Raw genomic sequence first — 25299 nt, 5'->3', positions numbered from 1 at the left:
CTCTCACCTATTATGGTAGTATACATGGATTCGTTAAATGAAACAATAGTCTCAAGTAAACATAGATCATCATGACCTGATAAATGGAACTAATCAAATTTAAATTATGAAAGAGACTAAATTTTCCATTTTCAAATGAACAGTTATCCAATGTTGAAATAGAAATTAAGTTCTGCCTAAAAGATGATATAACATAAGTCTCATTCAAATCCAAATATAATCAAGTCTTCTCATCACTTCAACTTCTATCAAATTACCATCGCCTATGTAGATGTATCTTTCACCATCATTTAGCTTTTGATAGTTTTGACAACCTTGCATAGACACACTTATGTGAGTTGTTGCACTATCATTTAGCTTTTGGTAGTCAAAGGCCAAAAATTATAGCCATTATCAAATAAAATAATTACAAAAAGATTGATAATATACCTATTGAATTCATTCGCGAAGCTTTAGTTCTAAATGACGACATTAGAAAATTGATTATCTTATTAAATATTCGGGTAAAGTTAGGTATGGTTGGCATGTCATAGTATAGATTGAATTCAAATTACTTCGATTGTATGCCAATGAGCATTTGATGCATTTTCCTTCAGACGTTTTGATGAGTGTTGGATACAATTTTTACTTCAATTAACCGATGAGAGCTGGGCGCAATCTATTTGCATTGGGTGTCAAATTGATGTGTTGGTTAATTAGAATTTTTGTATTCATTTAAGCCCGAATCAAGTTAATAAGAATATAAAATATAAATTAAAAAATAATATACAAATCGGATGAAAATTATGAAGTGAAGAATTAATCTAAATAAGATGATAAATTAGAGCATATTTATTTTTTATGTTTTAGAAAGAAAAACAAAGAAAACTAGAGAATGTAATAATACGTTGGACCGAAAGGGAGTGAGCTAAAGAAATCGAATCTACAAAACGTACAAGGATTAAATAGCTAGTTGTTATGGCTTCTCCAATAGTGGATCTAGCTCCCATTCACTGTCAAACTTAAAAACTATCTTCAATAAACATATTAAACTAATGGAATATAATTACTCATTTATTATACTTAAAATCTATCTTCAATAAATAAATTAAACTAATGGAACAAAATAAATAAACATAAGTACCCATTTGTTATAATATGACAATCAATGCGATTAACTTAAGAGAGAGAAAAAAAGTTATTGTACATTTGAGACATGATACAATAACAACAATAGTAGAACTTAGATCAAATCGATTACATCCAAATTTTATTCTCATTCTCATCGCTTATTTTGAAAGAAAACAAATGACTAAGAGGTAGAAGTAGGCAATGAATTAGGTCATGATGAAAGGGTCTGTTAAGATTCTTGGGATCTTCTACAAATGTACAAATCCCGTTTGAATTAGTGAGAGATAAACAACTATAATAGCTCCAGGGGTGGAGATGCCTACCACCCAACTTCTGAAATAATGGTGTACCAACCCCGCTCTAAACCAAGCGTAGGAGCCATTGCAATAAGTGTTCATATCGTGTACTACTTTGCATAAATAAGACTCCCTACCATCCATTGCTATTTCCTTGCACAGTCCATTCAAAAGTTTTGCCACTTCTTTGTTGCTACCTAAACAATGGTGAAGAACCCCTTTGTGGTGAATAAATCCTTCATCTTCAGCTGAGTTAATCAAACCATCGAAAAAGAACAAATACGATGTGACATAAGGTTTGCACTTGGGATGGCATTGTTCATAGGCCACCATGTTTCGAAACAGGGTTCCCTTGTGATCATCGATGTATAGAGGAGGGACTTTTAGCCACCTCCCCTCGGAGCTTACATCTAGTGGAGGACAATTAACAGCTTTCTCAATCACGACGCTAGCTTCCATTAGCTCCGTCATGGACCGCACCATGTCAATCCCCTCTTCTGCTGCATTGCTTGAATCGCTCGTCTTGCTAGTTTTTAGTCCTTGTGATAAGTTTATAGGAAATGGGAGGATACTTTTCCTGAAAAGGTCAAGAAAGTGCAACCTGTTCTGAATTCCTTGTGCATTCACGGCCCGCACACCCCTTTGAGACTGCAATAGAGGATTGAAAAAACAAAGGGCAAGCTGTTCCAAGCAAGTGCTTGATTCTTCTGATCTTTTGGTCAGCTCAAACAATTTCTGCAAAACAAAAAGTGGAAGCTGGTTTTCAAGCATGATCAGATCCCGACGAAGAGTAGGCAGCATCCACCTTTGAACAGAGGGAGCACACTGAAAGTTGTTGTGCTTCAACTCTCTCAAGAGCTCCACAATGAAGCAGCCATCAACCAGCATCATCCTAACAAATTTATCCTTACTATGTTGTTCAGCATTGTCCCAGTAGCACCTACGAGCATCCTGCTCCAAATCTTCCATGGCTTTCATCGCTGGGTCTAGTTCCACCCCATTAGGCTGTTTTGGACGAAAGAGGCGGTGAAAGAATTTCCATTTCAGCTCTTCCATTGCTTGTAACCTTTCCTGTCCAAGATGGTAAGGACCGATTGAGATGATAGTGGGAGCATAGGCGTCGGGTTGCACCTAACGCATGTTAACGGGGACCCTGTATATGCACGCATTTTCTCTGTCATTGGGAACATTAATTGCCACTCCTCCTTCAATGTGGCTTTCCACTTTGATAAATGTTGTTGATTCCAAGCTTTGGCAGTGTCATGAAAGGTTCTGCTTGTCTTGTGCAAAAGCAACCTAGTAAGGGAGCAGTTTCTCATTTCCAGATGTGAAGATGTTACAAGAAAAAGAGTAACTGAGTCACTTAGGAGAAAATTGATAAGTTATAAGGAAGAATAGTTCAACTCTTAAACAGTAAGGTTAAGTTGTCTATTAATTGAATCTATCCTCAACAAGTGTACTTTTTATAAATATATTTTTGTTAAAAACAATTACTTATCGCAAGTAACTATATATTAGTAATTTGTAACTCCGTGAATAACAAATAATTATATGGAGGGAGAATCTGGGACCGTTCCCAGCACAAGTTGTTTTTGCATGAAATTCCTTTGGGAAATAGAAAAACCCTAAACCTACTACTATGCATGGAAACAATAAACAAACAAATCCTATAATAATATATCCTCATGAAAACTGAAGCTCTTTTCTTTTCGGCCAAAACCAAACTTTCATTCAAACGCCATCTCCATCCTTCACTTCAAATTGATGGATAAATAATCTAATATGACAGACAAATCCTAAAATGTTATTTGAGTGGTCGGTTTAATTGTTCTATATTCATCAATTCAAAGCTTCGACCCTCTTTCTCGAACTTTGGGCCTAAAATTACTATACAAATATTAAACTAACTCGGCCAAAGATGATGAAAAACAGCAACAAAAATTTTATTTTTATTTTTATATAACAATAAAAAAAACCTCCTAGTTCTCATAGTCAGTCCTTACCCCAAAGCTCGAGGTGGTGAATACTAACATTTTTTTCTTTGTTTCCTGGGAAAACCATCCCACTAGATCCACCTTTGAAACCGCGTGGAAACTGACACAACCCTAATAATATATTGTGAATGCAAATTTAAAAATTAGTTGCAAAGAGCATGTTGTACGCACATGATAGAGACTCTGAGAAAGAGGTGCATATTTGTATATACTAACACAGTAAATCAGTAATGGATCCACCACATGATGAATAATAATATAGAAAATGGGGACTGCTTTAAATTTCAAAGTCACCTCATACATATATCATCATTTGACTGACTGAGTCAAATTAATATTTAGGCTGTATTCACCTGAATTATATCTATTTTCTTCTTATTTTAGTATTTAATTTTTTTATTTTCATATTTAAATTATAATTTCGTTACATTTTTAATTTCTGTCGTTAACAGTGTTTAAAATCAAAACACGTCATGTCCTTGTTGATTGCTGATGTGGACAATGACGTGACTGTTGACCACATTGATTATGAGTTGACTATGTTGATCACATAAAAATTAAGAACATTTTATTAAAAATCATAAAAAATATTTTAAATATATAAAAATTGTAAAATAGATTTAAATTATTAAAATATTTAAATTGTTAAAGGTTGTTTAAAATATTTTAAAATTATAAAAAGTTATAAAAATTATAAAATTGGAAAAATTATTAAAAATACAAATAATTATTTAAAACTTTTGAGCCAGTGGCATTTAATCGATAATTTCACAATTTTTAATAATTTTATAATTTTTATCAAATTATATATTGTTAATTGTTTCAAGACTGTGAATGTCAAAATAGTAATGCTAGAATAAATCAAGAAAAAAAAGATGATAACATAAAAATCTCATTGTATTCTTTTGGAATTTGTAAATAATTAAAATTGAAGAAGAAGAAGAATGATTTGATTTGTTAATTATTTACAATTATTTAATAATTATTTATGGTTTTTAATGATTTTTAAAAAAATTAAATAATATTTTATCATTTTAATAATTTTTTTTACAATTTTAAAATATTTTTAATAATATTTATTTTTAAAATATTTCGGCCTGGTCAATGAGGTCAAACATCACGTCATCGTCCACATCAACGATTAATGAGGACACGTGACGTTCTGATTGGTTGCTATTTTTTGTTAACACCACTAATGCAGTGAAAAAAGGAAATTCCCCTTGTTAATTGTTTTCAGTCACCCACCGGCCACTGCCCGCCCTTCAATCATTCGCTCATGTTATTTCAGACTCCCCACAGAATCTTTCTTTCGCATATTATTTGTAATAAGGATTTATGTCTCAAGGATTTATACATGAATAAATTAATTATAATATTACATGTTTTGGTATAAATGAGGTGGAAACTGCAATGATTAAATTATTAATTAATCTTAAAGGATTTGAGTTTTTTTAGAAAATACCAAAACTATTCATAACTTTTTAGTGACTGATATATGATAATTTGAAAAACAGAAAATCCTAGTTAGTAGTAGTAGTTGGTATTAGAGGTGTTCATGGGCCGGGCCGGGCCGGGCTGGACTCAAAAAGTTCAGCTCATGTCCTAGGCCCGAGCTCGGTCCGGCCCGAAATATGGGCTTAAATTTTTGTTCAGGCTCGGTCCGGGAAAAAAATTTAAGTTTAAGCCCAGCCCAGGCTGGCCCATTTTTTAATAAACACCAAAAATTTATTTAAAAAATAAAAATATATTTTAAAAATATTTTAAAATTAAAAATATATATTTATTATATTCGGGCCGGGTCGAGCTAAAAAAGTAGTGCCCGAGGCCCGGCTCATTTCCTAAACGGGCCTTGTTTTTTTGCCCAAATCTATATTTCAGGCGGGTTGTCGGGTCGTCGGGCCGGGCCAGGCCGCCCGGCCCATGGACACCTCTAGTTGGTATCTCCAGGAACATGACTCTCTCTGTATATATCACAGACATTGAAATTAATTGTTTCTAATCGAATCAAGATGGGAACAGACGTGCTTTGCATGTGTACAGCACCTCTTTTTTGAAGCAAGTCTAGCTCTAAAATTTGCTTAAACTCCACCTTCTCTCGAGCGGTTTCTTTTTTGCTTTTTTTAACTAGTTGTGGTCAAGTCACGTGAATGATGAAATATCAAACTGTAAAGAAACCAGATCACATTTGACTCCTTTAGTTATTTTGGCTTTGCATGAGATTTATCTACGTTAAAAATTAGGTCCCAATTTCATTTTAATATATATCTGTAACAGAAACCACCACGCCCATCTCCACTCTCTCCCTAGGACCGTGATTGCACTTCCCTACTCCTCTCTCTCTATATATTATGTGTCAAGTATATATCCAATAATCCATATGAACCCCTCACTCTCACCACCTTTTGTTTATTTCATAAAATCCTCAAAACCCAACAAGCTAGAAAGAGAAAGGATGGCACAAATATGGCTTCTTTGGTGCCCCAAAAACAGCTGCACCGCCAAAGGCGGGGGTGCCACGGGTAGGAGCAGCGCCAGCAGTAAAACGTCAGGGGTCAAAAATGGGTGTTGTTGCAGAGTTCTAGTAAAGATTTTGAGGAAGGTGAAGAAACAGAGCAAAGAGATGGTACGCAGTGCAGGAGCAAGTAGGCAAAGTTCATTCCAGTGTCGGTATGACCCCTTGAGCTATTCTCTCAACTTCGATAGAAGCGGTTGTGGGAGCGCTGTAGATGATGATGATTACTATCAGATGTATGCTTTCTCTTCAAGGTTTGCGGCCAACCCGAGAAGAACCCCTCTTGCTGCTTCTCATACTCAATCTGCCATTGCTTCTACTTAATAATAATTTTTATTTTCTTTTGTTTTATAATCATCATTGTTATTATTATTTCAATATTGTTCATGATCAAAGGGATAGTGATTACAAAGTTGCATCTAATTAATATGTTAGTTTTAATTAATGTACCAGTAAGGTGATGCTATGGACTGGAGTTTGTATGAAATGAAATCTTTAGTTTCCACTAATTAAAAACCTGATACCGATGGATCAACTTCTCCTTGCTTTGCGCTTGCACATTAATTAGGGTCAACTTTGATGATGAGAGACATTAGAGAAGGAGCTTATATTATATTATATTGTATGTAAAAGGAGTCAGTATGGTAGATGATCTAAACAAATTGCAATGTATATATGTTTATTAGTAAAAAAATTGATGGAGCGGTTTGGGTTGGAATGGTTTCAAAAGTGAACACGCAGATTCCATTCCATTGCATTTTAGACAGTAGCCGGTGAGATTAAACTTTATCCCCGAGATCTCTTCATGGAATTAGCAATGCATGCATCATGAGAATTATATTAATGGTTTCCTTTGGAAATGCGGGCAGGCATCCATGTGCAATGCAGAGCGCAACCACCTAATTTATTAAACACCACTCCAACGGCTGAATATTCATTTCCTATACCACAGACAAAATTCCATGATTGACGCTCATTCTTTCTAGTTACCACTAACCAATGAATTTTTTAACTAATTATTATTAAAGAATGGAAAAGGAAGCAATTCCTAATTTGAATTTGAACCATTTTTCCATGCTTTACCCAACAACATTTTCTTTCTAATTCCCGCAAGCAAGAAATCAGTCCACAAGATAATGTAATACTACTATTCAAATTCATTAATCTATATTCCACCTTGCCTATGCAATGTATTATATTATCATGAAGTGTTTTTTTTGTCCTTTTACATTTTATAAATTAAAATACAAATTTAATAAAATAATAATAAAATTTGAATTTGTGACGCAATAAATTTTAAATTTATTATTTCAACTAAAACATAATCTAATTCTATCACCCTACTTACATTAAAAATAATGGCCTGACAACTTATATATTAAGATCTTTAACTTGCATTCCTTAATGGATTTATAGAGTGTATTCCTTAATGGATTTATAGCACGTAGAGAATTAATTGAATTCCTAGGAGATATTTATTAATAAATAAAATAAAATAAAACTCCTTGAGAGATTCAAACGCAAAGCGAATTCCAAATAAAAAAAAAGTTTATTTATGCTGGCATACATATATATAAATATAGATGTTAAAGTAAAAATAGAAAAAGTGTAGGTTACACATAAATAATTTGTCCTACGTTCAACAGACTCTCGCGAGGAACATTAAAAATCGCACTATTTTCCCTACATATCTTCCTAAGAAAAGCATAAATATAATCAATAGCTATTCTCTTGTAAAATCTAGCATCCTTTCTTGCCCTCACCATAGTATTTCCAAGAATGTGCACCACCCCTGCGTCCCTACACCTGTTGAGGAATTCTAACTCATCCATCTCCGTCTGGCTTCTACTTATTTGTCCCATATTCATATATGACACCACTGTGGAATTAACACTGGAGGAGACCATGGTGTTCCCCCCCTCATTGCCGTCTCTAGAGTGCTCGCTCGGCGGCTCAGACCAGCTATATTCTTCTGAATCCGAACACCCTTCCATCATCGACTCCAGCCGTACAAACAAGAAGAGGTTATCAAACAGCTTTTTCTCAAAATCATCGTCTTTCTTGTGAAGGTCTTTGTACCCATACCTAGCTATACAACGGAACATGTGGAAGTTCTTGGGTCCAACCCGCTTTACAACGAACCTCTCTTCTTCCGGAACAGTGTAGACGGGAAGGTACTTGACACACACGAAAACAAGCACCGAATGGATGGCTGGTAGGTTGGTGATGAAGTGGGAAAACATGTGGGGTACACCACTTGCTAGCTCCGTGTACACCAGTCCCGTTCCCGGAACCCGTACTAGTCCCAAACTAGGTCCAAGCCCAAGAATCCATGCCATTGAAACCTTACCATGCATCTCAAACTCATACCGCTTCACTGTTCCGTAATGCCACACATACATGATCAGCAGAAAGGCTGCTGCAATAACAAGGGGAACCCACCCTCCTTGATCCATCTTGAACAGTACTGCAGAGAAGTATGTGCACTCCACTACCAAGGACAAGCCTGTGAACAGGATCACAATAATCCAATGGCTGCGCCACACCAATATCATGATTAAAGTCATAAGTACCGTGGTTACCAACATCACGAGCACCACAGCTGTCCCTGCAGTAACATATTCAGTCAGCTGCACCATCCATGCACTATGAAACTTGGATAAATATAAATAAGCATAAACTTACCATAAGCATTTGCAATTTGGCTTTGGTTCTTGAATCCAGCAGTAACAAAAATGCATAGGACCATGAGGATCCAATTAATATCTGGAACATATATCTGCCCAAGGAAGTTCTTTGACGTATGCACAACCTTCACTCGTGGAAAACAACCATGTGCAAGGGCTTGCTTAACAATTGAATATGTTGCCGATATGGCGGCCTGACTTGCAACTATAGCAGCAAGAGTAGCAATAACAAAAACAGGCCAATATATGCAATCTGCAGTTGAGAGAAAAGAAAAATAGGACAAACAAAAGATAGCATAGTTAGGAGCAAGGCTTTCTAATTACATTTTAGTCTGCAGGATACATATATTTATTTTCAAAGTTACATATCAGACACAAGAATTATAATCACCGACCTGGGATAGAGCGATAAAATGGATCAATGACATGGTCACCTTTATTAAAGAGGTAGGCTGCTTGTCCAGAATACGCTAGGAGCAGGCAAGGGAATACAACTACAGTAAAAGCAAGCTGCACAGCCGAAACTGAAAAATGGGCTAGATCAGCAAAAAGCGCCTCCGTACCTGTAACAATTCATCGGTCACCAGTTCACTGAACTTTCAAACTGATAACTAAAAGAAAATAGCTACGCTACTGATAGTCAATTTACCTGTTATACTAAGCATAATCCCCCCGAGGGAGGTCCACCCATCCTTCCGTCTCCTCTTAAAATATCGGAAGATGTATACAGGTGAAAACGCTTTCAAAACACTGCTTCCGTATTTCCAAATATTATATGCGCCAATGCCTCCGGTCGTAATAAACCAAAGGAACACAATCGGGGCAAAGAGCCAGCTAACTTTATCCGTACCATAGTGTTGCATGCTAAACAAACCTACTAATATTACCACAGCGACAACCAAAATAACACCTGCACAAGGGAAGAAGAATAGACTTAATAGAAAGATAGACAAAAATGATAGGAAAAGGCTAGAATAAGAAAAAGAATAGTGTGTATGGAAGGGTAGGAAGACACCATTGCTCATGCGTGGATGGGCTACCTTGAGGCCTCCAGATGCTGAAAGAACTGCCAAACACAGCAGACATCAGTTGAGGAAGGAGATATACAAGTGTATTGACGTTAGGATATCAATATGTTACACGGTTTCCATTGTTGATCACACTTGAACATACAAGGAAGAGGAAGAAGCTAACGAAGAGTGGTGAAGGCAGATCCTTCTATCCGGGTCCTTGGAGGTTAAGCATGAAGGATTAGAAGCAAAATACCTGATATTGCGGGAGTGAGTATTCCATCGCCAATGACATTGCATGTACCGAACAGGACAAGAATCAGAAGCGCATTCTTCCTGTATGTATCTTTCTCCAGCCATCTCTTTGTTTTAGCAGCAAATGATTTTTCATGAATTAATGTAGAACAACTATAAGTTGTAAGCTCCTCATCGGTCCTGTGTTGATTAGGAATGATTTTTACATTTGCATGTCTACAAAGCAAAGAATATAGAGCAAATGTTCCACCTGCACGACAAACAGGATCATCATCATATCTCATATGACAAGGTATACATCCTCATTCACTAATATCAGCTCACCTTGACCGTTGTCATTTGCTTTACACACAACAAACACATACTTGAGGAGCGGGATAAGTGTGAGGGAGTATATGATCAATGAAAGAGCTCCAACAACATCCTCTGGATCTACAATTTCCTCAGGAAATGTATTGTAGAAAACATAGAGGGGAGAAGTGCCCAAGTCACCATAAACCACTCCAAGACTTTGGAACGCAAGCCGCAGCAGTAACAATGGAGATGTTTGCTATAGTATTTGAAACCATGTCAGAATAATCCAATTCCAAACAACTATATGCATTCATTTACTAAAAACTCGATTTAATACCTTCTCCGTATACATGTTTTTCAGCCTCCCAGCCTCCTCTTCAATTGACCGATCAAACTGCTGATCCAAATCCCACATTCTTCCCTTGTTGTTGTCACCATCTTCATCAACCTCCGTCCTTGAACCCATCTCCATATTCAATCAATCTACTTCTCCACTTACTTAAAACTTGCTCACCATCCACTGGAATATTGGTCGATGCCCAAACAACTTTATTTTACAGCAAATGAGTCCTACCCTCTCCAACCCAATCTTTACTTGAAATCCATGCACAAGCCGACTCAGAATTAGAAACTTGAAACTCAACTAAAACCATCAATCCATATACATGACAAAAATGGCTGGCCCAAATTCAATATCTAGTGACCAAATGTGCGACAACTTAAAAGCTTAGCTTTAGATCAAGTATATGCTAGAAACGAACCAAAAACTAAAGCAACAATTTCATGACAACATGCTCAATACATACCAAAAATGAATCCGCAGCAATCAAATGAAGGAAAGAGCAGCTCCAGGGATACCTGAACAAGCGAAACAAACAAGCAAAAAAACATAAATGAATGATGTAAAGCTGACGGGTCCTTGTTTACATTATTAATCACTGCAAGAGACTCCCTAAGGAACATCCACTGCCCACAACAAACCCGACCCAAAGCCGAAACTATCATGCATGCATACGCCCTTTGAACCACAACTGATTCTAACATAAACGAAAATCCAATTACGTTTTGCCTTGTACAACTCTAACACAAAATACTGGAGATTCTGTTTCTTGCAGTTGCAGCCTGTCTGTTTACTTTTCTTTCTTACTGCCACAAATATGTAGTTGACGCCTAAAATTATTTCCTGTTTGTCGTGTATATAAATCATTTACTACTTATGAAGTATTCCAATCCAAACTATACACGTAAAAACTACTTTTATCTTTTCCTTTTTTATTCCCTTTATGGATTATAAAAGTATATTTCTAATAGGTAAATATACCTAATGTTACTAAATTATTAGTAAGTTTACTTTTTAATCACTCAACTTCAAAAAATCATAAAATGGTCATTGAGTTATTCGAAAATTTTCATTTAAGTGATTGAACTATTCGAAAGTTTTGATTTAAGTCACTAGAATGTTAAGGTTTTTTAAAAAAAATTTCCGGCTAGCGAACTCTAAGCAACGATTCAATGATTAGTATAATAAATCAGTACCCATTGTCGAGTAAAAGAACATACCTTAGATTCAAGTAGATTAACAGTTAATGTCAAATATCAGAGAAGAAAACTGTTTGGATTTTAGTTCACAGATTCGTAACATTCATGAAAAAAAATTGAACTATATAAGAGAATGGAAAGAGAGTTTTGAATTAATGTAGGTGGTATGAACAAAAAAAAAAGCTATACAACAACAAATTTAACAGTCCAATAACTTAAATAAAAAATAATTTAGTGATATTTTATAACTTTTGAAATTAAATAATCAAAATATAAATTTGCTAATAACTTAGTCACCTTATTTATTTTTTTAATTCCATAATTAGTTCAATAATTCACATATTTCGATTGGTATTATATGCATTCAAGGAATATGGTTCCGAAAAGATACTGTTCTAGACAGGATAGCCTTATATTCCTTGAAAACTCAAACAGAACACAACATACCCATACTTTTATATATATACAATTCTTGAGTTTATGAAAAAAAATGGATATTTGTTTTTCTTCCCCTTTCAATCCCAGATTTAACACAAAACAATCAAAAATATATATAAATAAAATAATTACTTTTTATTTGGCTTTTAATCAAGCAAACTAGGCAAAAGAAAAAAAAGAAGGTGGTATAATTGGATGACAAAATCTGAATTGAAGAGACTTACTTGAAGATATTGTAAGACGAGTCAGCCACTCTCCAAGATCTCTGATGCTGAATGCAACTTTTTGTACATAAAAATGATTCATAATTTGTGTTGATCTGAGCTTCGATGTTGTTATTTGTTTTGCAAATTAATCGGCGGCTCCACCTTCCCAGCTCCAATTAACTAAAAATAAATATGTTCCCTTAACTCAGCACCTACTATACCCTTTGACCTAATAAATCACATTATAAAAACCTTACGTTACAAATTAAAAGATCATATAAATATTGGCTTAACATAAATATAAAAGATAGGAAGCAATTCTTTTGGCCCAAAAGTTGTATTTATTCATTAAAGATGGATCATTGATCAAATTTTAACCTTTCTCTTCAAAAAATTATAGATAAAATTAGAAAAATGATGAGCCTGAAGTCTCGAGAAAATCATCTTTTTTGAGCCATCATTTTTGGATTTTCTTGAAATCTTATTAGTAATTATTTTAGTATGAATATGATGTTTAAAATTTTAAAAAAGTATCCGCTACGTAGTGAAGATTTAGACTAGCATATATGTCATTGTCATGTATGAACCTTGGCATTATAATTTCAACATTTCATTTAAACACAGAGGAGGTTTTCTGTCGACTTGTCTTTTTCTTCCCTCAATTAAAAACACGTTTCTTAGTAGTTATTTCTCTTTCAGACTAGACATTAGTTTTTGTACGCAGCCAGCCGCCTTACATATATATCATCATTGCCACCTATTACTATATATTTTTTTCATAATAAGACTTCAACCCTTCAATTTTGAAGAAATAAAAAGAATGTGTGATTATTTACCAATAAAAAAGAGTCGATGATTTAATCCTTGAATGACATTTTACAAAAGATAGTACAACTCCATGTAGTTGCGGAATATTTTCTCCAACCTCTTAGATGCACGCAGTTTTAGGGGTAAAGAATGGTGGAATATGGATAAAATCATAAAAACTTGAGCACTTCCAACACTGATGAATAGCGGTATTCACGATGAAATAACACTTCTAAAGGTGTTGTTAATTTGAAGTTAGCTTACATTTTCTAGTTGATGAGCCAAAGATTGAATACTTGTATTATATACAAAGAACTCCGAGTATTGTATGGGGTTGGAGCAGTCGCTTGGCAGGGTCTAATTTTCTGTCATTTAAATCTTTCTATAATAAAAATTTATTAACTTTTAAATTGTAAAGATAAAATTATAATTTTAACTCTTTCAAAAATAATAAAATTTTAATTTAATCATTTAAATATTATAAATACATAAAATATTAAAATAATAAAATTGTATCCTTACTATCATAAAATAAAATAATAGAGGACCAGCCCTCTAAACAAATTATTTGCTTCGCCCTGAATTGGAGGAATAGAATTTATAAGAGGTGGTAATAGAAAGATGTGAGGACACATTACATGTGCTTCGCGTGATTGCTTTGCTGCTAGCTAAAATAATATGGACATGGTTGTTGGGGGAAGCAGTTCCGTTTTCACGGCATTACATGAAGACTATTTGCAGCACCAAGGCGAGAGTAATTTGCTGGAGGATTTGGAAATGGCGAAGAGAATTAGCTCGGCCTCACTTAAACAACTAGAGGTGCAGTGTCCTTTGGGGATTGGCATGGAAACTAGGTATGGGGTTTCTTTAGTTATTGTGGGGAGAGTAGCATTGAATATGCAGAGCTATGAGGTCTTTAGTAAGGCATCATGTTAGCCTGGAATTTAGGGTAATAGAGCCATTCATTGTGAAATATCTGATTCCACTACTTCTATGGACTTGCTGAAGAAGGGTACATCCTCTATATTGTCTAGCCAAGGTGATTCAAGACTTGTTAGCAAAAGATGAAGTATGTTCCTCCACAGAAGAAGAATAGCCGGGATGGCTAAAGAAAGCTTAAAACGCAAACAGAATTTTATTGTTCTTCACAAGGGATCCTTAACCTCTTAATGGGTGTTTTGTTTTCTCCATTATTTCTTACTTAATTTTCTTTAGGGCTTTACCTTTTTCTTAACCAAATAAATAAATAGCAAGAGAGATGTTAACGTCTTAATATTAATTCAAAATATAATTTTTTATCAACGCTACATGAATAGAATCGTCGCGCGATTTTCTGCTTAAAGTATTGTCACAACAGTCACATAGAAACTTATCTAATTAATGTTAGTGCTAAAATTCAATAGAAGGCCCATGCCTTATATTTTATGAATTTAATCTCTTCACTAACATTTGAACATTTTTACTCTCTATTTTTGGTAATATAAATTTTTAGGCTTGAGGCCGGATTTTCTTTTAATTTTGTAATAATTTGAATTCTTTTTACAGTTAGATAAATATATATTTTTAATTTCTTAAAAAATACCTATTTTTATTGAAAAATGTCAAAGTATATATGTCACCTCATCAAAGGTTATGTTTTAAAATAATAAGTCGCAGAAAATTAATTGATTAAATTAATCGAGGAAAACTAATCTCAAATTAAAAACATATATTTCAAAGAGTAGAGAAATTAGATATGATTAGATTATACTAGAGAGGCTAAAGTAAAAAACGAGAGTTTAGGGACCTTTTATAAAATTTGATTAAAATATTTATTTTATAAATTTCTTTCGAGAAGTATTATAAATAATGAATAATGACATAATTAAAGCAGGCAAGGTTGACTTGACAAATTCTTGTGTTTCCATCGTCTGATGTTGCGCAATATCCCCAAATCGCAAGTTTCGTGCGAACGAAGTCTTCAATATCTACCATAAAGAAATTCTGAATTTTTTAAAATTGACTCTTTAACCTTTTTAACCTTTTTTTAGTCCACTTTTATATTAAACTATAAGTAAAAGTATTATGGAGGTTATAGTAAGAGTTAGATTGTAATTTGTTATCTTTATTTAAAAAATAACAATTTAATCTTTATACGTTAAATGAAAGTTCAAATTGATTCTTCTATTAAAAATTCAATCTATTTTTATTGTTAAAAACTAGTCATTGTACATTAACATAAGAGACATGTGGCACATCACGTGTCCTTGTCTAATTATTCTGTTGACCATAATAATTTTTAACAGTATAAATGGGTGATATTTTTAATAATAAAAATCATTTTTTTAAATTTACTAATTTAACTTTTTTTTAATAAAAATACAATTTGACTCTTAATATAGGGACCACCATGGTAGTTTTACCACTATTATGTGTTCACACAGAGAATAATAACTGTTGTGATTCATCAACCGCGCGCTCACCTAAAGGACCGCGCGATTGTTGTGCTTTATCCACCTATGTCGAGCGACACAAATTAGCTTTAGCGCGAAGTCGCGACAGCTAACGGCAGCCTATATAACTATATCAGGTATGGTATACGATAAATCATAATTGATAGCAACAGGAGGTGGAAGAAAAAAAAACCCTTACTATGGCCCCTTTCTTGTCGCTTCGGGTTGCCGTACGAAGTAGGAAAGGTTTCAAATCCAAATCCAGGGCTAAACATGTAATAGTAATCTCTGTACTGTTTTTCGTTTGTGGGGTTTAATCACTTTATATGCTTACGGTTTTTATATATCGTGATCAGGGAAAGATGCGTGGAACCAAGGAGTTGCGGGGAAGAGTGGAGAGGTTGAAGACAGAGATGGAGAAAAGAAACGAGGAACGGAAGGATATCAGGGAAAGACAGAGACAAGTGAAAGACAAAGTTACAGCAATTGAAGCCGAATGCGAGGAATTAAAGAGAGAAACTAGATTCATTGTTCAGCAAACTGCCAGAACCCAGATCAAACTGGGGCTTATGTTCCGCATATTGAAAGCAAGGGAAACTGGTCACTTGGATGAAGCCGCCCTTCTCACTCAGATGCTCCGGTCAGTGAAGTGCATTTTTTGTTAGTCTCATCGGATTTATTGTTATTATTGTGATAATTGTGGACGATAAACTTGTTTTTATGTGCAGAGAAATTGTAAGATTTGAGGAGGAGGAGAAAGAAGGGTGAGGGCTGCATCTCGCCGATAAACTACCTATGCTCTGCCGCGAAATAAACTTGTTTGACAATCAAGTATAGGCTTTCTGCGTTTGCTAGTAATTACTAGGTTCTATTTTTATTTTCTGCTTCAGTTTCTAAGACCTTTTCAATGAATTTTATATTTTATATAACTCTTCTTTACTGAGCAAAAAATTAAAATGAAGCATATTGCAATATTTGGTATGTTCTCAACATAATTTTAAACTTGTTCAAGTAAACAATTAAGTTGCGATAGGATCATGGAATTCTCGTTTAATAGGCTTTAAACTTTGGACTGCTAGATGTATAAAACATTTAAGTAGCACCCTGAGTGGGAAGTCGGTGCTTCTAGTTTTGCTGGGTCGACGTCATGCATTTCTGCACTCAGTTTTGCCACCACAAAAATAAATTAAGGAATAAAAAAGAAGAAAAGATTGGTGATACAGATACAGAGATGATGAGCAGTCAGGGTTGGAGAAGTGAATTGTTTTTGACAAAGGGAAACAATGCACATTTTCTCTTAGGCTCAACCTACCTCCAAGTATCGTTTTCCCAGCATTTTAATGCTAACAACCATCCACAACAAATAGAAATAAGATGAAAAAGGGGTGGAATGTACAAACATTTATCACAAGGCCATACAAGACGTATCAAACTGAAATATTCAAACATTCCTCAAATCAAATATTCAAACATTCCTCAATTCAAACATTTATCACAACGCTTATGCTCACGAAGAAGGTGCTCCTTTCAAAAAGATGGCTGACGACATACTACTAAATAGGGGACCACAACAACTACTTAATTTAAAGCTTATGGTCATTTACTTAGGGTGGATTTGGATGGGCGATTGGGTGCGGTGCGGTGCGATGCGATGCGTTTATTTTACTTTTAGTCTCACGCTACAGTATCACTACAGTGTCTAATCTCACCGCCACCGCTGTTTTTACACTAACCTCTTAAATGCACGCAGTTTTGGGGCGGTGAAGAATGGTGGAATGTGGATAAAATCATAAAAAATTGAGCAATTTCAGCACTGATGAATAGTGGTATTCATGATGAAATAACACTTCTAAAGGTGTTGTTAATTTGAAGTTAGCTTATTTTTTCTAGTTGATGAGCCAAAGATTGAATACTTGTATTATATACAAAGAACTCCGAGTATTGTATGGGGTTGGAGAAGTCGCTTGGCAGGATCCGATTTTTTGTCATTTAAATCTTTCTATAATAAAAATTTATTAACTTTTAAATTAATAAAGATAAAATTGTACTTTTAACTCTTTTAAAAATAAAATTTTTTTAATTTAATCATTTAAATATTATAAATACATAAAATATTAAAATAATAAAATTGTATCCTTACTATCATAAAATAAAATAATTTAATTCCAGCCCTTTAAACAAATTATTTGCTTCGCCCTGAATTGGAGGAATAGAATTTATAAGAGGTGGTATAATAGAAAGATGTGAGGACACATTACATGTGCTTCGCGTGATTGCTTTGCTGCTAGCTAAAATAATATGGACATGGTTGTTGGGGGAAGCAGTTCCGTTTTCACGGCATTACATGAAGACTATTTGCAGCACCAAGGCGAGAGTAATTTGCTGGAGGATTTGGAAATGGCGAAGAGAATTAGCTCGGCCTCACTTAAACAACTAGAGGTGCAGTGTCCTTTGGGGATTGGCATGGAAACTATGTATGGGGTTTCTTTAGTTATTGTGGGGAGAGTAGCATTGAATATGCAGAGCTATGAGGTCTTTAGTAAGGCATCATGTTAGCTTGGAATTTAGGGTAATAGAGCCATTCATTGTGAAATATCTGATTCCACTACTTCTATGGACATGCTGAAGAAGGGTACATCCTCTATATTGTCTAGCCAAGGTGATTCAAGACTTGTTAGCAAAAGATGAAGTATGTTCCTCCACAGAAGAAGAAAGCTTAAAACGCAAACAGAATTTTATTGTTCTTCACAAGGGATCCTTAACCTCTTAATGGGTGTTTTGTTTTCTCCATTATTTCTTACTTAATTTTCTTTAGGGCTTTACCTTTTTCTTAACCAAATAAATAAATAGCAAGAGAGATGTTAACGTCTTAATATTAATCCAAAATATAATTTTTTATCAACGCTACATGAATAGAATCTTGGCGCGATTTTCTGCTTAAAGTATTGTCACAATAGTCACATGGAAACTTATCTAATTAATGTTAGTGCTAAAATTCAATAGAAGGTCCCTGCCTTATATTTTATGAATTTAATCTCTCCACTAACATTTGAACATTTTTACTCTCTATTTTTGGTAATATAAATTTTTAGGCTTGAGGCCGGATTTTCTTTTAATTTTGTAATAATTTGAATTCTTTTTACGGTTAGATAAATATATACTTTTAATTTCTTAAAAAATATCTACTTTTTATTGAAAAATGTCAAAGTATATATGTCACCTCATCAAAGGTTATGTTTTAAAATAATAAGTCGCAGAAAATTAATTGATTAAATATTTACCGAGAAAAATTAATCTCGAAACTAAAAACATATATTTCAAAGAGTAGAGAAATTAGATATAATTGGATTATACTAGAGAGACTAAAGTAAAAAAACGCAGAGTTTAGGGACCTTTTATAAAATTTGATCAAAATTTTTGTTTTCTTTTTGCCAGAATGAATTTCTTTCGAGAAGTATTATAAATAATGAATAATGACATAATTAAAGCAGGCAAGGTTGGCTTGACAAATTCTTGTGTTTCCATCGTCCGATGTCACGCAATATCCCCAAATCGCAAGTTTCGCGCGAACGAAGTCTTCAATATCTAACATAAAGAAATTTTGAATTTTTTAAAATTGACTCTTTAACCTTTTTAACTTTGTTTTTAGTCCACTTTTATATTAAACTATAAGTAAAAGTATTATGGAGGCTCTTATAGTAAGAGTTAGATTGTAATTTGTTATCTTTATTTAAAAAATAACAAATTAATCTTTATACGTTAAATGAAAGCTCAAATAAATTCTTCTATTAAAAATTCAATTTATTTTTATTGTTAAAAACTAGTCATTGTACATTAACATAAGAGACATGTGGCACATCACGTGTCCTTGTCTAATTATTCGTTGACCATAATAGTTTTTAACAGTATAAATAGGTGATATTTTTAATAATAAAAATCATTTTTTTAATTTACTAATTTAACTATTTTTTAATAAAAAATACAATTTGACTCTTAAGGACCACCATGGTAGTTTTACCACTATTATGTGTTCACACAGAGAATAATAACTGTTGTGATTCATCAACCGCGCGCTCACCTAAAGGACCGCGCGACTGTTGTGCTTTATCCACCCATGTCGAGCGACACAAATTAGCTTTAGCGCGAAGTCGCGAGAGCTAACGGCAGCCTATATAACTATATCAGGTATGGTATACGATAAATCATAATTGATAGCAACAGAAGGAGGAAGAAAAAAAAAAAAAAACCCTTACTATGGCCCCTTTCTTGTCGCTTGGTCGTCGTCGGGTTGCCGTACGAAGTAGGAAAGGTTTCAAATCCAGATCCAGGGCTAGACATGTAATAGTAATTTCTGTACCGTTTTTCGTTTGTGGGGTTTAATCACTTTATATGCTTACTGTTTTTATATATCGTGATCAGGGAAAGAAGCGTGAAACCAAGGAGTTTCGGGGAAGAGTGAAGAGGTTGAAGACAGAGATGGAGAAAAGAAGCGAGGAACAGAAGGATATCAGGGAAAGACAGAGACAAGTGAAAGACAAAGTTACAGCAATTGAAGCCGAATGCGAGGAATTAAAGAGAGAAACTAGATTCATTGTTCAGCAAACTGCCAGAACCCAGATCAAACTGGGGCTTATGTTCCGCATATTGAAAGCAAGGGAAACTGGTCACTTGGATGAAGCCGCCCTTCTCACTCAGATGCTCCGGTCAGTGAAGTGCATTTTTTGTTAGTCTCATCGGATTTATTGTTATTATTGTGATAATTGTGGACGATAAACTTGTTTTTATGTGCAGAGAACTTGTAAGATTTGAGGAGGAGGAGAAAGTAGGGTGAGGGCAGCATCTCGACGATAAACTACCTATGTTCTGCCGCGAAATAAACTTGTTTGACAATCAAGTATAGGATTTCTGCGTTTGCTAGTAATTACTAGGTTCTATTTTTATTTTCTGCTTCAGTTTCTAAGACCTTTTCAATGAATTTTATATTTTATATAACTCTTTTTTACTGAGCAAAAAATTAAAAGGAAGCATATTGCAATATTTGGCATGTTCTCAACATAATTTTAAACTTGTTCAAGTAAACAATTAAGTTGCGATAGGATCATGGAATTCTCGTTTAATTGGCTTTAAACTTTGGACTGCTAGATGTATAAAACATTTAAGTAGTACCCTGAGTGGGAAGTTGGTGCTTCTAGTTTTGCTGGGTCGACGTCATGCATTTCTGCACTCAATTTTGCCACCACAAAAATAAATTAAGGAATAAAAAAGAAGAAAAGATTGGTGATACAGATACAGAGATGATGAGCAGTCAGGGTTGGAGAAGTGAATTGTTTTTGACAAAGGGAAACAATGCACATTTTCTCTTAGGCTCAACCTACCCTCCAAGTATCGTTTTCCCAGGATTTTAATGCTAACAACCATCCACAACAAATAGAAATAAGATGAAAAAGGGGTAGAATGTACAAACATTTATCACAAGGCCATACAAGACCTATCAAACTGAAACATTCAAACATTCCTCAAATCAAATAACATAAATAGAAACGCTTATGCTCATGAAGAAGGTGCTCCTTTCAAAAAGATGGCTGACGACATACTACTAAATAGGGGACCACAACTACTACTTAATTTAAAGCTTGTGGTCATTTACTTAATGGATTTCCTCATACAGGAGATGGACTCTACCCACGGCAACTCACGATTGAACCAAACTAGGGAACGCCCAATCCATCCCATTACCAAAAAGGACGCTATAATCGTAATACAAAGGGCTGCCATTCTAAATGCCTTTATGCTGTTGGGAAGCTAATACACGAAATACCTATCTGCTTGACACTACATCATCATCAATTGCCTCCGCATTTGCAAAAACAAACTAGAGATGGAGGAACTCATTATGGCCAATGTAATCCAACAGTCTCCTAGAATAGATGAAGATAGGCAATCCGACACTAAGCATGAACTCTAAAACTCATTTCTCAATAATTAACACAATAGGAATAGGATCAAAAAGCAACCACAGGTTTTGCAATCCAATATACAAGTTCATCATTCAATTACTACTGCTAAACAGTTGAAAGAACATATAATAGAAAGGAACAACAGTTACATGCTACAACTTTATTGCAAAAAAATTAAAAGAAGTTTTAGGGGAGGGAGGAAGAAAATGTGAATATCACAGTCTTGACAGAAGAGTTTTAGGAACTGGCATACCCATTTGAAATACATTTCGTCCCTACATCATGGTTTCACAAAATACAAATTTATCCTAGTCCAATCAAGCATCCAAGTTCTCCATTTGAACGCTGCTCTTGAGAGGCACATACTCCCCAAGATACCCACCAAGATGATCATGCAGAGCTGTTTTGTCGATTCCCTGATGATGATAACTCTTACAAACATAGTAGAATACACTCTGCACCAACAAGCCCACCAGATTCACTATCACCAACACTCCAACCAAGAATCCCCCCACCACAATCCTCCAAAGAACCCCATATCGATCTCCTCCATGTACCACCACACTTCCGAAAATACCCCCAATCACCCCGCAAATTGCCAAATATCCAAAAACCAAAATGAAAGCCATCCTCGCCCTCCCTTTCAACAACTCGTAGCTCTTCTTCATAGCTGCAAGGCCGTAAATCGGCTCAAGCACCGACACCACACTGGCCAAATGCCAAAGCGCCGTGATGTAAACATGAACGCCCAAAAACAGCACCAAGATCACCATAAAAGAGAAGAAGGACAAAAGGGCATTCCGGGAATCAACGGCAATGACAAACAAGACCAGGAAACCGATCAACAAGGCATTGTAAACAAACATCAAGAGAGAAACCCATGTGAAGGTTATAAAAAGACGCTTAAAAACCTTGGGTATGGCTGAGATCGTGGAAGTGAAAGAGACTGGCTTCGACGTGTAGAGAGATGCAACCGTAAATACAACTGCAGCCGTTGATAAAAGAGAGAAGGCAAAGAGGAAAATTAGGTAACAGAACTGGAAGGTTAAGAGGAGAGTCCACTCGTGGCGGGTCTGGGACGGGTCTGCCAGCGGATCGGAAGCGAGTTGATTTAAGATAGGATGGGTGAAAAGCGAGTGAGCTAAAATGGCAAAAGAGAGCGGGAAAATGAGAGCTAAGGTCATAAGATAGAAGGTTTTGGGGGATCTTTTAGGGATTGCAACGGATTCCCTCAGGATATCGGTCAACGACAAGAACTGAAGCTCCTCCGGCGCTAGATCCATGATCGCTTTCAAGGGAGGGAATTCAATAATTCAGCTCCTGGGTTTGGTTGCAGATTGGTGTAAAGGAAGATTATTGTGCAGATAGATCTGTGTAGACAAGGAAGAAAGGTCAGGAAAGTCGGTCCGGTTTTAATTAATACGAGGGTACAAACGAGATTTCAGGCAAATTTTTTATCTTTTAATCTGTCTGTATTTCAGATTAATATGGTGGCATCGCAGACACGTCCCTTTTCGTATTTTTATTTACTTGTTTTGACCTCTGAAATTACAAAACCCGCCTTGCTTTCGTTTCGGATATTACTATCGTTAATTATTGTTTTTTGGACCAAATTATTAACCTAGACTCGAAAAATAAACACATTTTTTTTCATCCCCAATTACAATAGATATTATTTTGCATATGATACCTGGGTTATTAAAATGTTTAATCAAAGGAAAAAAATAATATTATATTATTCATAATTCATATATTTTGTTAATTTAAAGGAATCAGTTAAAGTTGGTTGATTTTATTAAAATTATATATGTCACAACATATACAGAGATGAATTAGGTGATCGATAGAGAAAGTTGGAGTATAACATACGTAATATATTAAAATTATCTCCGCCTGACAAACGAGATTAACCTTCCTCCTGAATATTACCAACTTTCATTTCATGTAAAATATATTTATTATTTCATATTTAAATAATATTTTTCTTTATTTCAAGTGAAATGTTATTTCATTTTAAAGATTTAGTTAGAAATAAAGTAAACGTTATAGGCATATTTGGATGTTAAGAGATTATTGAATGCAAGCAGTTTAATAATTAATCTAAATAAAATGTTGAATTAGAGAATACTTTTCTATCATTTTAGAAAAATTAAAATATAATAATACTTTAGGTCGAAAAGAAGTGAGTTAAAGAATGGGATTAAATAGCTATGGGCTATGGCTTCTCAAATAATAGATTTAACTCTTATTATAATATGATAACAAGAGAGAAGCAAAAAATCATTGTATATTTGAGACACATCTCAATAATAGCAATAGTAGAATTAAAGTAGATCAAATCGAATACATATAAATCTTATTCTTATACTCATTGTATATTTTAGAGAAAAATAGATGATGGAGAGGCAAAACCAGACAACGAATTAAATCATAGTAAAAGGGTTTGTTAAGATTTTTTATATCCTCTACAAATACAATTCCCGTTTGGATTAGTGAGAAATAAACGACTATAGTAGCTCCATGGGTGGAGATGCCTACCACCCAGAAGTAATGGTGCACCAACCCCGCTCTAAACCAAGCGTAGGAGCCATTGCAACAAGTGTTCATATCATGTACCACTTTGCATAAATAAGACTCCCTACCATCCCTTGCTATTTCCTTGCACAGTCCATTCACAAGTTTTGCCACTTCTTTGTTGCTACCTAAGCAATGACGAAGAACCCCTTTGTGGTGAAGAAGTCCCACGTCTTCAGCTGACTTAATCAAACCATCGAAAAAAAACAAATATGATGTGACATAAGCTTTGCATTTGGGATGGCATTGTTCATAGGCCACCACGTTCGAAACAGGATTCCCTTGTGATCATTGATGTAGAGAGGAGGGATTTTTAGCTACCTCCCCTTGGAGCTTACATCTAGTGGAGGACAATTAACAGCTTTCTCAATCACGACACCAGCTTCCATTACCTCCGTCATGGACCACACCATGTCAATCCCCTCTTCTGCTGCATTGCTTGAATCGCTTGTCTTGCTAGTTTTAAGTCCTCGTGATAAGTTTATAGGGATGGGAGGATACTTTTCCTGAAAAGGTCAAGAAAGTGCAACGTGTTCTGAATTCCTTGTGCATTCACGGCCCGCGCATCCCTTTGAGACTGCAATTGAGGATTGAAAAAACAAAGGGCGAGCTGTTCCAAACATGTGCTTGATTCTTCTGATCCTTTGGTCAGCTCAAACAGTTTCTGCAAAACAAAAAGTGGAAGCTGGTTTTCAAGCATGATCAAATCCCAATGAAGAGTAGGCAGCATCCACCTTTTGACAAAGGGAGCACACTGAAAGTTGTGCTTCAACTCTCTCAAGAGCTCCACAATGAAGCAGCCATCAACCGGCATCATCCTAACAAATCTATGCTTACTATGTTGTTCACCTGTATATGCAGGCATTCTCCACTTTGATAAATGTTGTTTATCCCAAGCTTTGGCAGTGGCATTAAAGGTTCTGCTAGTCTTGTGCAAAAGCAACCTTGTAAGGGACCAGTTTCTCATTGCCAGATGAAACTACAAGTAGACCAAGCGTAACGGACTGACAATTAAAGACCGAAATGATGGATTCAACGCTCAAGTGATATGCCTGTCGGTTTCTTGAAACATGGGGGTTTGACTTTTTAGTAAACCAATGTGATATGTATCGAGTATTTACTTGGATACTTGATTAATGTGTGTATTTGTATGTAAATGTAGTCCAAGGTAGCTTTTCCACTCAACAA

General features: G+C 35.0%; 7 protein-coding genes and 1 pseudogene across 7 annotated transcripts; 3 read left to right on the top strand and 5 right to left on the bottom strand.

Moving 5' to 3' along the window:
* Positions 1–1236: 1236 nt before the first annotated feature.
* Positions 1237–2765, bottom strand: LOC105795534 (UPF0481 protein At3g47200). The gene is given in 3 exon segments (XM_012625219.2): positions 1237–1368; positions 1371–2605; positions 2608–2765. Coding segments are annotated over 3 exon segments (1485 nt in total). The 5' UTR covers positions 2726–2765.
* Positions 2766–5728: 2963 nt separating this feature from the next.
* On the top strand, positions 5729–6361 carry LOC105796238 (uncharacterized). The gene has a single exon (XM_012625813.2). The coding sequence runs from the start codon at positions 5778–5780 to the stop codon at positions 6234–6236; it is 459 nt and encodes a 152-aa protein (XP_012481267.1). The 5' UTR covers positions 5729–5777; the 3' UTR covers positions 6237–6361.
* Positions 6362–7442: 1081 nt separating this feature from the next.
* Positions 7443–12779, bottom strand: LOC105795533 (potassium transporter 11). The gene is made up of 10 exons (XM_012625216.2): positions 12360–12779; positions 10965–11016; positions 10496–10747; positions 10189–10414; positions 9866–10114; positions 9615–9665; positions 9249–9509; positions 8995–9162; positions 8598–8852; positions 7443–8520 (listed from the first exon to the last, which is right to left on the bottom strand). Exons 3-10 carry the CDS (start codon positions 10628–10630, stop codon positions 7526–7528), a joined length of 2340 nt encoding a protein of 779 aa, XP_012480670.1. The 5' UTR covers positions 10631–10747; positions 10965–11016; positions 12360–12779; the 3' UTR covers positions 7443–7525.
* Positions 12780–15695: 2916 nt separating this feature from the next.
* Positions 15696–16582, top strand: LOC105795531 (uncharacterized). The gene is made up of 3 exons (XM_012625211.2): positions 15696–15855; positions 15937–16220; positions 16309–16582. The coding sequence occupies exons 1-3, from the start codon at positions 15781–15783 to the stop codon at positions 16346–16348; spliced, it is 399 nt and encodes a 132-aa protein (XP_012480665.1). The 5' UTR covers positions 15696–15780; the 3' UTR covers positions 16349–16582.
* Positions 16583–19776: 3194 nt separating this feature from the next.
* LOC128031854 (uncharacterized) lies at positions 19777–20617 on the top strand. Its single transcript, XM_012625210.2, has 3 exons — positions 19777–19918; positions 20000–20283; positions 20372–20617. The coding sequence occupies exons 1-3, from the start codon at positions 19835–19837 to the stop codon at positions 20409–20411; spliced, it is 408 nt and encodes a 135-aa protein (XP_012480664.1). The 5' UTR covers positions 19777–19834; the 3' UTR covers positions 20412–20617.
* A 1051-nt stretch (positions 20618–21668) lies between these two features.
* On the bottom strand, positions 21669–22933 carry LOC105795530 (uncharacterized). Its single transcript, XM_012625209.2, has one exon. The coding sequence runs from the start codon at positions 22818–22820 to the stop codon at positions 21855–21857; it is 966 nt and encodes a 321-aa protein (XP_012480663.1). The 5' UTR covers positions 22821–22933; the 3' UTR covers positions 21669–21854.
* Positions 22934–23871: 938 nt separating this feature from the next.
* On the bottom strand, positions 23872–24584 carry LOC105796056 (uncharacterized; annotated as a pseudogene).
* LOC105796055 (UPF0481 protein At3g47200) lies at positions 24265–25101 on the bottom strand. The gene has a single exon (XM_012625696.2). It carries the CDS (start codon positions 25076–25078, stop codon positions 24593–24595), a length of 486 nt encoding a protein of 161 aa, XP_012481150.1. The 5' UTR covers positions 25079–25101; the 3' UTR covers positions 24265–24592.
* Positions 25102–25299: the final 198 nt, after the last annotated feature.

The sequence above is a fragment of the Gossypium raimondii genome, chromosome 3 (assembly GCF_025698545.1).
Source record: "Gossypium raimondii isolate GPD5lz chromosome 3, ASM2569854v1, whole genome shotgun sequence".
Classification (NCBI taxonomy): Eukaryota; Viridiplantae; Streptophyta; class Magnoliopsida; order Malvales; family Malvaceae; genus Gossypium; species Gossypium raimondii.
This window is presented reverse-complemented; position numbering and strand designations above follow the sequence as displayed.